This window comes from Prunus dulcis, chromosome 5, assembly GCF_902201215.1.
Source record: "Prunus dulcis chromosome 5, ALMONDv2, whole genome shotgun sequence".
Lineage (NCBI taxonomy): Eukaryota > Viridiplantae > Streptophyta > Magnoliopsida > Rosales > Rosaceae > Prunus > Prunus dulcis.
In genome coordinates, this window is record NC_047654.1 from 10,509,016 (window position 1) to 10,525,385 (window position 16,370).

A 16,370-nucleotide genomic window follows, 5' to 3' on the forward strand; every position below is an offset into this window, starting at 1 on the left:
GCTGACTGCGGTCCCCTGTATCTTGCCAGAGCGGCTCGAGTCGACTTGGTGTCATCGAGACCTGCCGGCGGATCAGGCTGACCATAGTCCCCTGAATCCTGCCAGTTTGCGGCTCAGATAGACTGCGTGTCGCCCGAGACCTGCCAGGAGAATTAACGGATTTTACAGGGGTACATTTAGGTGGTAGTTTTAAAAAGGAATTTCAGTATTTTTATAAAATTATTACTTTCAGAAATCTTATATCAGTTTACTTGATATTCGAGCCGTTTCTTACCTTATACATATATATATACATGTGCCTATTGATTTAAATACTTTTTGTTGAATACAGCTGAATTTTAGATTTACATATCGAGTTATTTTTACAACGGGGGTTATTATAGTTCTAAATCGTTTTAAGAATATTTTTCGTTTGTCCACTCACACTTTTAACCTGTTTTTCTCCCCCAGGCTGTAGAAGTGCCGGAACCCACCACCGGGCCATTCCTAGCTTCCGCGCCACCAGGTAACATAGAGTTTTGTAGAAAGTCCTTGAAACCTTGTAAACTTTTAGAAAATGCTCTGATATCCAATTTTAGTGAGAAACCTGAACTGGTGTTTGGTTGATTAAATTTATTCTGGCAGTTGGTGTGGTATTTGTGCTTGTTTGACAGGTGAAAAATTTTGGGTTTGGTCAAAATACTAGGGAGACTCTGCCGAATTTTCGGCAGGAGTCTAAGGAAAGTTTTCGTAGTAACTGTAGTAGTAAGGGTAAAAAGGTCATTTGTGCCCGACATTGGCCAGGTGTCGGACACGCACAGGGCTTGGCTTGAATTCCAAAGCGGAATTTGGATCGGGTCCTGTCATCTGGTGACCTTGGCTGGGGCTGAGGTAAGTAGTTTTCGAAGCCTTCAGCATCTTCCGCGTGGGCCTTGCCGTTCGGCAGGGCCTTTTGAAATTCCTTTATGTGCTGCTTTTTTTTTTGTCTTCGACAAGTGGGCTGATCCCACGGGTGTGTGCAGATTTGGAAGCCGGGCTGCGTGGGTCACGGCTTGATCTTGTTCTGAAAGTTATCGGGCCTTGCGCATGGGTAATTAGCTTGGGAAGGGTCAGTGGAGCTGGGCTCATTGATTTCCGTCAAGACCTTTGGTGATTTGGCACAAAACTTCAGAGCTCGAGCCTGGATTCCGAAGCTGTGGGAGGTGCCATTTGTTCTCGGATCAGTAGGTGCCCAAATTTGTTTTTGCTCAACCCTTGCCGAACGGAAGGGTGGATTGGAAATTTTTTCTTGAGGCCACTTGGAAAATATTGAGGTTTTCAGCAAGGGTGGACTTGTACCATCCATGCGATGGGCTCATTCACGTTCTGCAATTGTCCTACCGATCGGTAAGCCATCAATAAGTTTTGGGTGCTTTGAGAGGTTGCGGCAGAGAGAGTTTTTTACATTCAAGTCCCCTTGTCTTGAGCTTGTCGTTCAGGAGGTATGGAAACCTGTTTGCTTGTTGATCTAGTAAGTCTGCCACGGTAGGATTGTCCAAGTGCCCCACACCAATTTTGAGTTTGACTTCGTATTGGAGAGAAGATGCTACAGTGTGGCGTACAGAGGCTGGTCTTGAGTGTATGGCACCTTATCATGTTTAGCTTGCCAATTACCCAGAGTGGGCGTTCTTATGAGTTGGGTCTGCGCCCACAAGATGGGTATTTGGTTATTCACCGATTGTAAAATATGCTAAAATAATATGAGATAGGAAGAGGAATTTTATCCTTTGGAAAGCATGGTGCCGAACCATAGATGTAGAAGTCACGTGGGGTATGTCAATATATTAATAAAATATGCATCTCCTAAGAATTAAATAATAATAGGAAGATAAGAAATATTGCACTTATCTCTTGGAGGTGAATCACGTGGCTTTCCCTTTGGATTGAATTGGTGGGTTGTCCCCTTGGCCATGCAAAATGGTGCTTTTTGGTGAATTGGAATATTTGGCGACCTTCAAATTGAAACTACTGAAAGTGACCGAAAGGTGAGTTGCTTCAGCAAATAGATGACTTCGGCATATTGGTGCCTTCAAACTCCAGGGTGTCTTCGACACAGATGGTGCTAAATGGTAAGTTACAAGGTGATGATTGAAAGGTGCCGAAGGGCACTAGAGGAAGGGAAGAACGACAGAAGCTTCTTGTGTCGTTTCTCACAGACGGCGCCAAGTTGTTGTTGCTCAAAATGGTTAGGCCAAGGTTGAGTCCAACTTAGTGATGAGGTGTGATGGATGATGGATGAAGGTGAGGACCTTCACCAAGTGTGTGAGGATTTGGGCAAACGATAAACATATAGAAGACAAGATATACGTAGTTCACCCAAATGATGGGCTACGTCCACGGAGAAGGGTGTTCTCATTATGATAATGTTTGTTTACATTTGTACAAGGGGATTAGATCCAAATATAAAGATAACAAGTGAGAAGCCCAGTCCAGAGATGGATCCAGAAGAGAGAGTCCAAGGCCTAAGGGTCTAGATCCAAGATCCGGATCCCCTTTTAAGGAAAGAGCAGTCTTCTTTTATAGGTGAGGGGGAGTCTCCATCTCTTGTAGTTTTCCGATGTGGGACTCCTCTTGCTTTGCTTAGAGTTGTGATTTGTGGTGATGCTTCTTTGGCTAAGGTGATGACCTCTCAAAGCGTGGCACTCGAATGATCTAGCCTAGCTAGTTACTCGGTCAGTTATGGTACAAACATTTAGCATTCACGCATTTAAAAGAATCTTAAATATTCGATTAATCTAATGAATTGCGGTTCAATAATTTCCAATATTTTAATAGCAAGCTTTGAGCTTTCCTTTATATTTCTCTTCATGGTCTCGCAAGTCAAGGAGAGAAGCATGTGTCTTTCCTCTTTGAGAATCTAAAAAATATTTCCATGGTTGTATGGTTTGTTGGTCGATATGCAGACATGCAGTTAGTCTAATTGTTGTTCGACCAAAAAATACATGGTTCATAATATATATATATATATATATATATATATATATATGAATGAAGGGATAATCAATTTACGGTTTTAGATAATATTGAAAATTATATAATTATAAAATTGAATGGGAAAGAAAAGACTCCAGGAGAGAAGAGTAAGTGTACGGTGTAATGGGTGAGTTTTTAGTAACATATAACTACGCTAAAGTGGAACACCTCAATTAGATTAATCAAATGATTAAGTTTCTTTTAAATGCGTGGATGTCAAGATCCGCTTTTTTGGGGCAATAAGCTAGTTAAGTTCGATTTATAAAATGCCTTTTTTCTTAATTTGTGAACTACTAAGTTTATGTAATATGTTTAATTAGGCCATCATATGCGTCCTCTGCAGCCCAGCGTGGCCTAATATGCATCAAGGGACTAAACCTCACATTCATAAACTAAACAATCAGACATACAATCCAAAAGAGGGGAAAAACAAAAAGGTGCTGCAGTGATATAGTGAACACCCTAGAATTGTCTTTAAACACCCAATTTCAGATAGAATTTTTAGTTGTCCATAAGCAATTCTTCGATGCCCATAGAATTTCACAGAAAGGAAGAGGCTTTGCTCAAAAGAAGAAAAATGAGAATCTTAGCGGCCAAACTCACAAAGGCGGCAGGCTGGCCTGTCGTAAGCCCAAAGTCGCAAAAGGATTATTTTGATAGCAGCTGGGCTGTAAAATAATCCAAATTCATAAACTTATATTCGTAGCAAATGTGACAGTCACATCAATCTAACAATTGATATCACTAAAACGTTATTAAATTGTAAATTAATCCAAGTTCTAATCCTCCCTTGTTTCTTCATGATCACGACTGTATAAAAGTGTACAATGCTTGTAGGCCGCTTATTATAAATTGAGTCATGCATATGTATATTTGTTACTAATAAGGAGGTGAGTTCGAACTCGGAATCCCTTTCAACATTGAAAAGAAAGAGAAAAGAATTCCCGCTAAAACCAATTTCTAGTGGTATTCATTCTATCAATGAATTTAATTACCCAAAGAATAAGAACATAATGAGAATTTCCAAACTTCAACAAAGCATGCATTCTGCAACAAATGGCACCAAATGGTAAAGCTTGATGAATGATCTCCTGTTCCATAAGGATTATGAAAGTGACCATGCAACGTTTGTTCTTTTGCTTTTAGAGCCAACTAGATTCAAACAGATACAGAAAGGTCTCAGCTGTAAAGTCCTTTTTGCCATTTTCTCTTTGGTTCTGGCACTATAAACAAAGTCCACTTTTGATCCTCCTAATTTCAATTTTCCCACTTGACCTAATCCCATCATTCTTGCACACTTATCTTGTTAGTGCATAAATTAACTGCTCCCAAAATCTTTTACATATAAAACCAGAAAAAAAAGGTATTGAAAAATAACTCGGTACAAGATTAGTCTGATTTTAGCCCCTACCTTCTGACTCATTCAATGTTTCAGATCAGACCCAACTCTCTCCTATCAGTAGATTGTTCCTCCATTATTCTGGAAGATCACAAAAAGAAGTGAAGAAAAGAAAAAACTGTGACATCCCATATACATATATGCTTAGAAATAAAATATCTATGTTTTTAGACCTATTGTCAATGCTGTCTAGTATATAATTTAAATTTTTTTTAGAAATCAAATCCCCACAATGAACAGCTTACGCACGGACGTAGGCCATAACTGACCAATTCTTATCCCCTAAGCTTCAGAAATTAAACATGAGTATCCCACTCACGAGTCACATTCACCCCTCACGCACACCAACACTATATATAATTCATATCATAACCCACGTTATTAAACATCACCCCTTCAACCAAATTAAGCGGCTTTTCAATTTTTTTCTTCTTCTAGCAATGGCAGAGCAAGAGAGCCAAGTTTGGCCATTGGCACCCTCCAGACTGCATCGTAGAAGCGATGAAGAAAACCCTACTTTCAAAGCCATACGCAGAGAAAGAAGCAACAAGTGTTTCGTCTATGTGTTTGCTGCCATCGTCCTCCAAAGCATATTCATCTTGGTCTTTGCTTTGGTTGTTCTTCGTGTCAAATCACCTGGTTTTAATCTCAGCTCTGTTGCAGTCAAAAGTCTCAAGCACACAACTACGCCAACTTCTTCTCTCAATGCAACTTTGGTCACCGAGTTGGCCATAAAGAACAAGAACTTTGGCGAGTACAAGTTTGAGGGCAGCAGCGCGAGTTTGTGGTATGGAGGGTTTAAAGTTGGCGAGGCCAAGATTGGGAAGGGGAGGGTTAAAGCGAGAGGGACGAGGAGAGTGAGTTTGAGTATTGATGTTAGGTCAAATAGGCTGCCTCAGGAGGCTAAGAATGGTTTTGAGGGTGAGATGAATTCTGGGTATTTGAAGATCAGCAGCTATGCCAAGCTGACTGGGAAAGTGAATTTGATGAAGATCATGAAGAAGAGGAAGACCATTGATACGAACTGCACCATGGTTGTTGTTTTGAAGAGCAGGACTGTCAAGGATCTATTTTGCAGATGATTTTAGTGGGTTTGCTCTGTTTTTTTCGTTTTTTGTTCTGTTTTTTTTTTTAGATTTCTAGTTAGTGATAGATATGATATGTTGGTGTATTTGTATTTTGAGATTAGTTTCTAGGAATGAATTCAATCATTTGCCTGTAGAGATTTGATTTCTAGGACTTCATTCGCTTGTTTTGTTTAATTGTTTACATTGTTAGTTAATATGCATACGAGTTTTGTTTTTCTTCCCTATAAATTTTTGTATCAATTTTTGTCCATATATTTCAATTCCAGATTTCAGTTTTCTTTGTGACCAAGTTTTTTTTTTTTTTTTTTTTTTGGTGTCCACTTCATGGCAGCTATATGTCGCCATTTGCCAGCTTTATGGTAAAATAACTTGTCTAAACCATTTCTCAACTAGGTTGAATCTGATAATGATCTTTGACTTGCAGACTAATAGTTTTATGTTTAAACTCTTATGACATCACTTGTAGTCAAAAAAAGTCTAAACTAAACCATAACTTTACTCAAGAAATTTAACACTTTGAATATGGTTCATTTCCTAGACAACAAATGGAGGTGTTCATTTGAGTGGCATATGATATGACATGGATATGCCGGAGTTCAAAAGAAAGTGAAAAAAACACGTCCTTTTCTTTTGGCTGGAAATGATTCAAAATGAATTCGTCGTGGCTAAAAAGACACCCAAACCAAACCCAATGGCATGCTTCTGCGTGAAAAAATGGGAATCTTGTACTTTGATTATATTTTTATTGGTAGTAAATGAGACCAACAGAATCGCATAATTAAAAATATATATATTCGATTTAATTGAATCCAATCTATCTATCTAGGATGCCCAAAAGTCCAAAACCCTCTGTGTTGCCCATAATGAAAGGTTAAGGAGGTGATTAATTACTATATCCGAATATCTCTGAAAATGGAGGTGACTGGTGAGGTCATAGGCTCTGTGGCTGCCGGTGGACTCGGCTGTTACTTTTTTTTTAATTTGCTTTTTAATTTGCTTTATCTCCCTAATTTATCGTTGCATGATTTGCATCTGTTGTCCAACCTGGAACATGTTCCTTGGTCGGTTTTCGGTTGTGGGAACTGGTCCACGTGCAGCACGTGACATGCTGCTCCAGCCTTGTTTATCTTCATTCCAATCAAAGATATGGGCCTATTCTATACATAGCATAAACCCTAAATGATTGGACTGATCTTGAATCAGTTGGGCCTAGTACTAGTTCAAACTCTCTTTTTTTGGGGTGCGGGGGAAGGGAGGGGAGGATAGATTCTCTCTTCATTTCAGATATCTCTACGTCAACACATTGGGTTTTCCTTTCTTTGATGGAAGTGAAGTGATTATAGAATACTATAGTAATACGGTCATATAGTATATTTTATACACGTGTTATAATATAAGTGGATATTTATTAATATTATTTTATAAAATAAATTATGTCGTCCACCCATATTATAACACGTGTACAAGACGTACCACATAACCATATTACTGTAATATTCTATAACTTCTCTTGTGACCACAAAAAATCCACGTAACAAAGAAAATAATAAAAAGAAAAAATATCTTCTTAAGAGAGCACCAACAAGAAAAAAAAGATTGAATGCTAGTTTTAACTTTATCACTTTAGACTTGATTTAGTGCTACTTTTAATTGTGTCATTTTAGACTTTCACTCGTGTACTCGATTCCCGTCTTCTCAATTATCGCTTGTATATTTCAAATTCTAAACACTAAACCGAGCACCCAATTATGGTCCTATGTCAGTATCAGTTTTCCCACCTTGTAATATATCACCTATAAATTACATTCACACGCCCCCTTTTCCTATCAATCATGCAGTACCACTCTTGACTCTTCTCACAACAACTTATGCATTCCCATTTCTTTTTTGGGTCCCTAAACAACAAGTTATGTTACTATCAGACAACATGATTCAAAGAAGCTTCGACAACCTATTTTAAAATCCGTGGATTTATATCCACATTTTTAATCCACATTTTTTGTGACATTTTCTTATTAAACAAACAACATCAAAGTCAAAAGTCAAGCCGTGCAACTTGTGCAACCGCGTCTAGAATCTCTTAAATTCTCCAACATTTCACAATCAAAGACCCAAGAAAAAGAAAATCAAAATTTCCATGAAACTCATCATCAGCCTTTCCAGTTCCAAATATATATATATATCTCCACCCACCATTTTTGCTCCTTTTATTTCCAAACCTCTCTGAATCACAGCCATGGCTGCCAAAGAACAAGGCAAGCCCCTAGCCCCAGCCAACTCATACCATCTCCGCAGTGATGAAGAAGAAGTTATCGTCTCCTCACACACAAAGCTCTGCCAAAGAAAATATGTAATGTGCTGTGGCTGTGTCTCGGCTCTCTTCTTAATCATAGCCGTAACAGCCATAGTTCTGGGGTTCACGGTGTTTCACGTAGAGGGCCCGAGGATCAAGATGAATGATGTCACAATCCAACAACTGGAGTTTGCCAACGGAGCCCTACGCTTGGATACTAATGTGACACTCCTAGCTGATGTCTCGATCAAGAACCCTAACGTGGCATCTTTCAAGTATGGGAACACAACCACCAGGGTTTACTACAACGAGACTGAGGTGGGCCAGGGGAGGACTCCGGCAGGGGTGGCAAAGGCGAGGAGGACGATGAGGATGAACGTGACGGTGGATATTGTTCCTGGGGAGATCTCGGCGGTGCCGGGGTTCATAAAGGAGGTGGCATCAGGGAAGTTGACGGTGAGCACTTATACAAGGATTGAAGGTAAGGTGAAAATTCTTATGGTCAATAAAAATGTGGTGGTTGAATTGAATTGTAAAATGACGTACAATTTTGCAAGCAAAGAGATTGAAGGAGAGGACTGCAAGCGAAGGGTTAGTCTTTGAGTATTACGATTCACAGAATCACAGGTTGCTAAAAGAGCAGTCGTTGTATTAAAATTCTGGTCTCTCTTTTTTTTTTTTCTTTGTCGAAGCAATTTTTTTTCTGTATGCGCTGTATATGATAGAATATCAGATGAGCAAGTCCAAAGGGAAGATTTGAGATCCCAATTACCGATTAAGTATGTAATTACAATTGAATTATGGTTGAATTAGATGTCAATTATTAGTCTGATCGATTACAAAAATATAGACTAAACCTCACGATAGACTGGAAATTATTATGGACCCCTTGTCACCTCTTAAAGCAGCTCACAATTTCAAACCGCCATGGCTGAATTTCTAGAAGTTTGACTTCGATGTGTACATCAAAACGTGTATCTATTGGAGGAGTTTGACTCTTTGCTCCTTAGTTTCTCATGAAACTGTATTATGGTTAGAGAATATCAGTCACATAATTACCAATCTGACCTGCAAAAGAACTGTGATATCTATATGTTTGACCATATGGGGAAGCAAAAGACGGCTTGCTTCTGCACTTTTGAGTGCCAATTCGGAGAAAATTTGATCCGAATACACTTTCTTACTTATCAAACTGAACAAAAACCACTTGAATTGATTTAATTTTACCAGTTTATATGAGACAAATCTTCCTTAAAAAAGCATAATGAGAGAGATAAATGAGCCCTGAAATAAGAGCCAATCCTCCATTTTTTAAATTTTTTTTTTTTTGGTCGAAGTTGCAATTCATTACAAACCCCCAAATGGGTAGAGAACAGTACAAACAAAGCCGAGCAAAAGTACCAATCAGAAAACAAACAAGAACAAATCTAACTAAAACAAGTACAGTATAGCATGAAGATCATGTTTCCAAGCCAAAAACTAAAACGTCAAAAGCCAACCAAAAGACATTTAGCCCACATAAAGTCATTTAGCCCATCTTGGATGCGAAAGAATGGGTGTAATTACGACCTTATCAATTTGTCTCCACTATATGCCTCATCTTCAACTAAAAACAACTTGAAACAACCACTTCCACATCACAACTTTTTCAACTTCAATCATCATGTTTTATGAACTAATTTCTTTTTAGTAGGGCTACGACGTAGCTTAGTTATTAATACTTAAATTCTTTAATATTGTGAATTCAAAAAAAAAAATTTCTTTAATATTGTTAATTATATTTATCTATATTGAGTGCTTGTTACTGTTATTAATGTTTTCAATTAATTGGCCACTATTGCATTATTGGAAGAATTGGGTTGAGACCGGAATGAGAAGCCTTACATAACCGACTCAGAAGATTAGGTTGTGGTTTGCGTAGTCTTTAATATTTTTCATAAATCTTGAGTTCTTAGCCATCTAAATCCATAACTATGAATATAATAGGTTGACGGTAAAGAACACCACTAATATAACTCGGAAGAGAGTATTGGTGAGGTAAGGGAAAACGACTACTATCAACGTGTTAGGTAAATTAGGATTAATAAGCTAGATTAATTTGGGTGGGATTAGCTAGGTGAAATCTATTTCCTGGTGTTTATCATCCTTATTTTCATATGTTACATTATTTACTTACTCTTAATTTTCTTGCTTAATTATATTTTTGTCATCGTAATTCTTTTATTGTTTAATTCAAATGTAATTAGAAATAAATCACTCTAATACTTAATAGATTAACTTGATCCATGTCGGAATGATATTATCCCTCTTGCAATTACACATATCACCCACCCTAGAACAAACAATAGTATAAAAAAGCAGAATGAGAGAGACAAATCAAGCATGAAATCAGAGCCAATCCGTCATCCCCGGATACAAAAGAATGGGTGAAATTACGACCTTATCAACTTGTCCATCCTACATGCTTCATCTTCAACTCAAAATAACTTGAAACATGCACTTCCACATCACAGCTTTTTCTAGGATCGCTTATTTCCACAACATCACCAAGATCTCCAAATATCCAAAATCCACTCAAGGCAGAGCCAAAGCCAACCAAGCAGGCTTTTGATGGGGCAATTGTCCCTAATTCATTTGGCAATAAACGCATTTCATGGTTGATGTTTCCATTAGCGAAGGCTCAAGAAGACAGATCAATTCACTGAAATCAAATCTTTGGTCAATATCTGATGGAAATGAATAGTAGTCAAATTAACCATACGGCACGCAGAGGCTTCACATGCGGAAAGTCAGACATTACAATAATGGGTGAGAAAGAAACAAGTCGTACAAATTTACAAATGTGCACTGCATGTACTGATTCACAGGCTGAAAAATGGACAAATATATGTACCCAAAAGAAAAATTGGACGAAACTCCAACACTATGGAATGCAAGCAAAACAATTCTTTAATTTAGGCAGAAGTATGGCTTAACAAAAAATTTTGGGATTAGAACAATAGACTTCATTAAAGACCCTAAAAGAAACAAATCGAGCCAAGCTCGAGCACCATGATATTCATCCTAACTCAGCTCGTTTACACCATTGTTCTTCTCTTTTTAAGTGAATACGCACGTCTTTCTTCTTTGTATCCTGTTTTTTGTTACAATGGAAGAAAATTGAGTCATCGACATATTCCAAACTCGTTTTTTGGTCCACCCTTGGCATTTGAGCTAACCTTATGCTATTCTTACTCAAATATTGTTCAACAATCATGTCAATGCAAGAGCTATACACATGCCTCTAAGCTTTTTTGCTTAGAAATGGCAACGCAAAACCTCGAGCCCCTTATGTGATACGTCTTGTCATCTTTGGTATCTCGAAAAGAAGATCAAGAGATGGCCTAAAGCTATTTCATACATTTATGCCCCCATTTAGAGCGTAATTCCAATTAAAAACAGTGACAAATCCTTTAAATCCGGTTACCCCAAAAAGAAAAAAAATAAACTTTTAACAACACTGTTGTAATTGATAAAACAAGAAAGGTCCCCCAAGAATCTGATAAATAGCCAAAACGACAAAGGAAGCAGCAGATTAAACAATGTAGCAGCGCTTTTGTAGGTCCAAGCACTACCACAAGGAGACAAATTGAATCTCCGAAGTTATTTCACAACACAGATTAACAAAAACTTGCACGAATTCCCGTACGTCATTAGGACCAGACCAAAAAGCAACCCCAACACCCATGAGAGAGAAACCCAGATTAAGTGCTTAATTGGAGAGAGAATAAGTGCTTTTGGCTTTGTTTTATTAATTAACATAGCAATCAGAGAATGCCATGTTGTATTGTATCCTATGTGTTTGCGTTTATGCCCACGAGAGATTCCACCCTTAACCAATCCGAGCAATACACTCCAGACCCTTCTTTACTCTCTTGTCTGCTCTCTTCCTCCCTCCCTCTCTTTTTTTAAGAAAATGAAAATACCTCACTCCTTACCTGACAAGTAGCATCCTTAAGAAAATAGGACCCCAACTTTTCAACCCCTACCTGACCACTAAATGCAACATGTGGCCAAGTCCCCATAAAATAGTCATCAACATATGCATTTAGCTGTAATAAAATTGCAAACATAAGTTAAGCCAGTTAATAAGAATAGCGTGTCCACCCCCTTACATTCAAATTCGAGTACTCCTTCGCATCAATTAGATTAATTTTGAATCCCCTTCACGGTAAATTAGACTAATTTCAACATAATAACTTGGGTTTTATGATTAATATGAACCCAAATAAAGCTAGCTAATTAAGCAAAATAGTAAATTAACTGAGACTTACTACAAAGGTTTAATAATAACAATAGGTACAAAGATCTGAACCTTCTTTAATCCTCCTACTCTTAATTTTTTCTGGGTTTTTAAGGACATTTACAATCAACAAGAAAATGTATTGCTCATTTTCTTAATCCCTTTCGGCTTGTTTCATTTGGGCAGTGATTACAAGGCAACTGCTGAACGCACCAACACAACTACTTTGACTTCACCAGTGAGCCCAATTTTCCCGCCTTTTGTGGGCAAAAACGTGGAAAGATCACAGCCGTTAAAGGCCAACTCCTTTGCCATGATCCGACGATTTGCGTGACAACTCAACTGACTTTTCATTCGAGGGATCGCTCACAGACCGAGATAGCAGGGTAGAGTCCGAATCTGTTCAAAGAAAAACCCACAAAATTAAAAATAAAATTTGTTCGTAAATTTTATTTTTAAAATAATTTTAAATTTTTAAAAATTAAAATTACCTCTGGAGGCATTGAAGGAGCGCTTGCAATGCAGAATGGCGCTTTGGATTCCATCCTGCTGCTGAAGCAGCGAATCATCTCTCCTCTGAGACACCACGGCTCCTGATGGAGCCGCGGCTACAGCCGAGGAAGCCGACCGGCTTTTACCCAAGTGCTTACAAACCACTCTCAGCCCAGCCGGAAAATTTCCCTGTTTATGACAACTCTTCGCAATGCTCGCCGTCGCCGGCGGCTCTGAAGCTTCAGTCCCTGACTGGCTCTTCTCACACCCAGCAACAGGCGCCGGCGCTGTCGAGCCGCTTAAGCTGAGTTGGCCGGACAGCCTGAGCTTCTCGCCATACCTTTTGGACACGCGAACGTAGAGAGGCTTGACCATTTTCAAGTACTTTTGCATTACTTCTTTGGAAAAGCGCTTTTCCTCAGAAGCCGATTCTTCAGCAGCGCTTATGGGCTTCTGCTGGGTCTGGGTCTGGGTCTGGGACTTGTTGGTGGTGGAGATTCTGGAGCTGTTGTCTCTGGTAAACAAAGACACAATGGGTACCTCCTCGACTTTAAATTTCACCGTGAAAAGCTTCCCCTGCTGCTTTTGCTTCTGCTGCTGCGGCTGTTGCTGTTGCTGTTGCTGCTTCTCTTGGGTTTTCTGCGGCGGTTCAACAGATCCAACAGCCGGCTCTGTTTTCTCCGACCCATTTGCATTCGACTTCGATTTCTTCAAACCCAACATGAAAACACGAAATTTGGTGGCCGATTTCAACAAGGAAACGGCGAATTGGGGCTTGGAGTTGGGTTCTTCAGATGGGTTGAACTCAATCGACGAGGGCTCAATGGGCACAAGCTTGCCTTTGAAGAACAAGTCGTCGGAGGGAGACAGAGTGAGGGTGGGGTCGTCCGTACGGTCATGGCTAGACCCAGAAGAGACCGTGAAGTTGAACTCTCTCTCACCGTCCACGCCATCATCAGACTCTTCATCATCTTCCTCAGAGCTATCGTCGTCGTCGTCTTCTTGGTGCTCTACATCGGTCTCGTCCATACTTTGGCCAGAGGGTTTGTGAGTTTGCGGCTGGGCTTCATCCTCATCGGGGACAGCGAACTCTAAGTCGAAGAAAGGCCCATCGTCGCCGTCGCTGTCGTCGTCGTCAGTCTCGTCTCTGTGTTGGGCGACGGCGGTGAGGATTGTGGTGGTGGTGGTCGAAGGGGCGCGCATGTTAGCGGAAGAAGCAGTGTCTGTGCTATTGGGAACGGGGTTGGCTACAACACCACCGCCTCGCCAGTACTTGAGCAAGCTGAAAGCTTCCATGGTTGGGAGAGCCAGTATACAAGAGTTGAAGTAGGTAAAGTGAGAGAGAGTGAGGGGAGTGATAAAGAAAAAGAAAATGGAAAAAGGAAAGGGCTTTTGGTGGATGGATGGAGGAAAAGGCTTTAGGTGGAAATGGGTTTGCAGAGAGAGCCAGGAGGTACCACTGAAAATGGAAGTGACAGGGGTAGAGCAGCAGTGAGGGTAAAGCTTTAACCAGTAGCCATAGACTAGTCACTGGAAAGATTGAGAGGGGTAAAACCGTAAAAGTAAAAGAGAGAGCTTTTATTTTGTGTGGTGCTCGCAGGAAAGCTCGTGTGAAATTTCGTCTCGAAAAAAATTTGTGTGAAACGAGAATAACATTATTTTGATATTTTTAACCAATTACAAACTGTTACGTGAGAAAATCATTGCACGTTACATATTATAATTAATCAAAAATAACAAAATAGTGTCATATCCGTTTCACATAAGTGTTTCTCGTTGTAGTGGTGGTGAATACGTGGGTTGCAGGGCAGGGCAGGGCAGGGCAGAGATCAGTAGAGGCATGTGAGGAAGAGCAGTGTCGTCTCAGACAATAGCGACAGAGGCCAATTAATAGACATACAGTACAATTACTATACGAATACTAGTTCGACTTCTTTCTCTACTCTGTGACCCTTCTTTTATTTTCTTAAATTTTTTTGCTGTTGATAGGTTTTTTTTTTAATAGAAAATAATAATAAAAATTGCTCGGTATTAAAGCACGTTTATTGACATGACATGACTAATCGTATATTCATCTTCTCATTATTATTAATTTTTTTAGAAGTTGTGTTGTATGATAGGTGCAAGGGTGACTAGTTAGAGCATCTTTAACAGAATTGCTATCCTCTTATTTCTAGTTTTTTTTGGTAAAAAAGAAGGAAAATCCTAACTGTAATAGACTTTAAATGAAAATTTTACGTATATTTGGTTTGCAAAAATGAATTTCTTAAAAATAAAAAATTTAGGATTAGTTTTAGAAAATGAGAATGAAAGATGTTCATTCTGTGTTTGGAATGCTGAAAAATAACAACTGAAATTGTATCAACATCAATCCATATTGTAGGATAATATCTTTGACTAGTTAAGTAGTGTTCAGTTTAACACAATTGAAAATTACCTTTCAAATATGAAAAAAAAATAAATTTGCACGAAAAGATTTGCTTACAATGAACACATCCAATACAAGGAAAGCTTGCACTAGAAGCATGAGATGGGAATCGGATGGAGAGAACAAGTTTGGGTCATACAAAACTTCTAAGATGAAACTTACCAATTGAACAGTTCTCCGGTCAAAATCAATTGAAAAACTAACTGATCTCGTAAACATGTATCAACCAAGAATGGAAGATTTTGCAAATTGAACTATGAAAATACAATGTTGCAACTTAATTGCACGTCAGTTTATAAAACAACGTTGAAAAAAGAACAAGAACTTATGCATGACATTCAAACATCTTAATTAAAAGGTAAGAATGGGTGAGGAACATATTAATGCTGGTAGCAGTGTAGGCTCATTTATTTATTTTTTTTTCTATCTTTTATTTTATTTAAAATTTGTACATTGATGATTGTGATAGCAGAAAAACTTGTATGAAAATGGAAAATTACTATTTCATTATTCCTGACCAATCACAATTTGACATGCGAAAAAAATTGTTACACATGACATATCGTGATTGATCAAAAATAACAAAATAGTATTATTCTATTCTATATAATTATTTCTTCTGTGGTAGACCCAAATTTCACATGATTACTGATTTCTGAATTTTGGCTCAGATATTCATATCACAAAAGTGACATAGGGGTGAATTCTACATTTTAATCTGGCCAAGCAAAAAGGGCTATTCTCTGGATGCCAATTGTTGGCAGAACCGACATCAACTTTCTACATGGTAATTTAAACTATTTAAATGAAGTTTCCAGGAAGGAAGGAAAGAAAGGAAAGAAAGACAAAGAGACTGCAAAGAGGCATGGTAAAATAATGGGAGACTTTGGAAAAATTCAAAAGAGAGAGAAATTTTTTAAAAGAAGCTAAAATAGACAAAATTGGCCTTATTTAATTTTGGATTTTCTAAGGAATCATTTACATTTGCATGTTTTTGATTTGAAAGTTGAGAGGTTTTTCTGTCTTTTTTTAAACAACTTTGGCTTTTGTCAAAAGTGAAAATTTTTTTGTGGCTAAAACCTAAATTTACTTAAAATAATTCTCACAGAGCAGGCTTGAAGCCCCTTTATTTACCACTTTAACCTTTGAATTTTGACCCTACAAACTACACCAAAAAAAGAAAAAGTAAAAATGAAATAAAAAGAGTCAAGGTCACAGCTGCAAGGCTGCAACTGAACTGAAGCCAAGTAGTAAGCACAAAGCAGGGCTAAAATGCCACGTGGCGGACATGTGAGTGAGGTAGCATGGAATTTGAATTCTCCATTGCGTGAGAGGATGCCAAATTTCCAGTTCTTCCTCATCAAAAAGCTTTGACCTCCACCAAACCCTTTCCATTT

The 16,370-nt window shown here is 38.5% G+C and overlaps 3 protein-coding genes across 3 annotated transcripts; 2 read left to right on the forward strand and 1 right to left on the reverse strand.

Annotated features, from left to right (window-relative positions):
- Positions 1 to 4,776: 4,776 nt before the first annotated feature.
- On the forward strand, positions 4,777 to 5,611 carry LOC117626946 (late embryogenesis abundant protein At1g64065-like). The gene has a single exon (XM_034358781.1). The coding sequence runs from the start codon at positions 4,831 to 4,833 to the stop codon at positions 5,470 to 5,472; it is 642 nt and encodes a 213-aa protein (XP_034214672.1). The 5' UTR covers positions 4,777 to 4,830; the 3' UTR covers positions 5,473 to 5,611.
- A 2,000-nt stretch (positions 5,612 to 7,611) lies between these two features.
- On the forward strand, positions 7,612 to 8,597 carry LOC117626947. Its single transcript, XM_034358782.1, has one exon. The coding sequence runs from the start codon at positions 7,715 to 7,717 to the stop codon at positions 8,372 to 8,374; it is 660 nt and encodes a 219-aa protein (XP_034214673.1). The 5' UTR covers positions 7,612 to 7,714; the 3' UTR covers positions 8,375 to 8,597.
- Positions 8,598 to 12,045: 3,448 nt separating this feature from the next.
- On the reverse strand, positions 12,046 to 14,098 carry LOC117629333 (probable membrane-associated kinase regulator 2). Its single transcript, XM_034361886.1, has 2 exons — positions 12,545 to 14,098; positions 12,046 to 12,452 (listed from the first exon to the last, which is right to left on the reverse strand). The coding sequence occupies exons 1-2, from the start codon at positions 13,839 to 13,841 to the stop codon at positions 12,346 to 12,348; spliced, it is 1,404 nt and encodes a 467-aa protein (XP_034217777.1). The 5' UTR covers positions 13,842 to 14,098; the 3' UTR covers positions 12,046 to 12,345.
- Between the last annotated feature and the right edge of the window lie 2,272 nt (positions 14,099 to 16,370).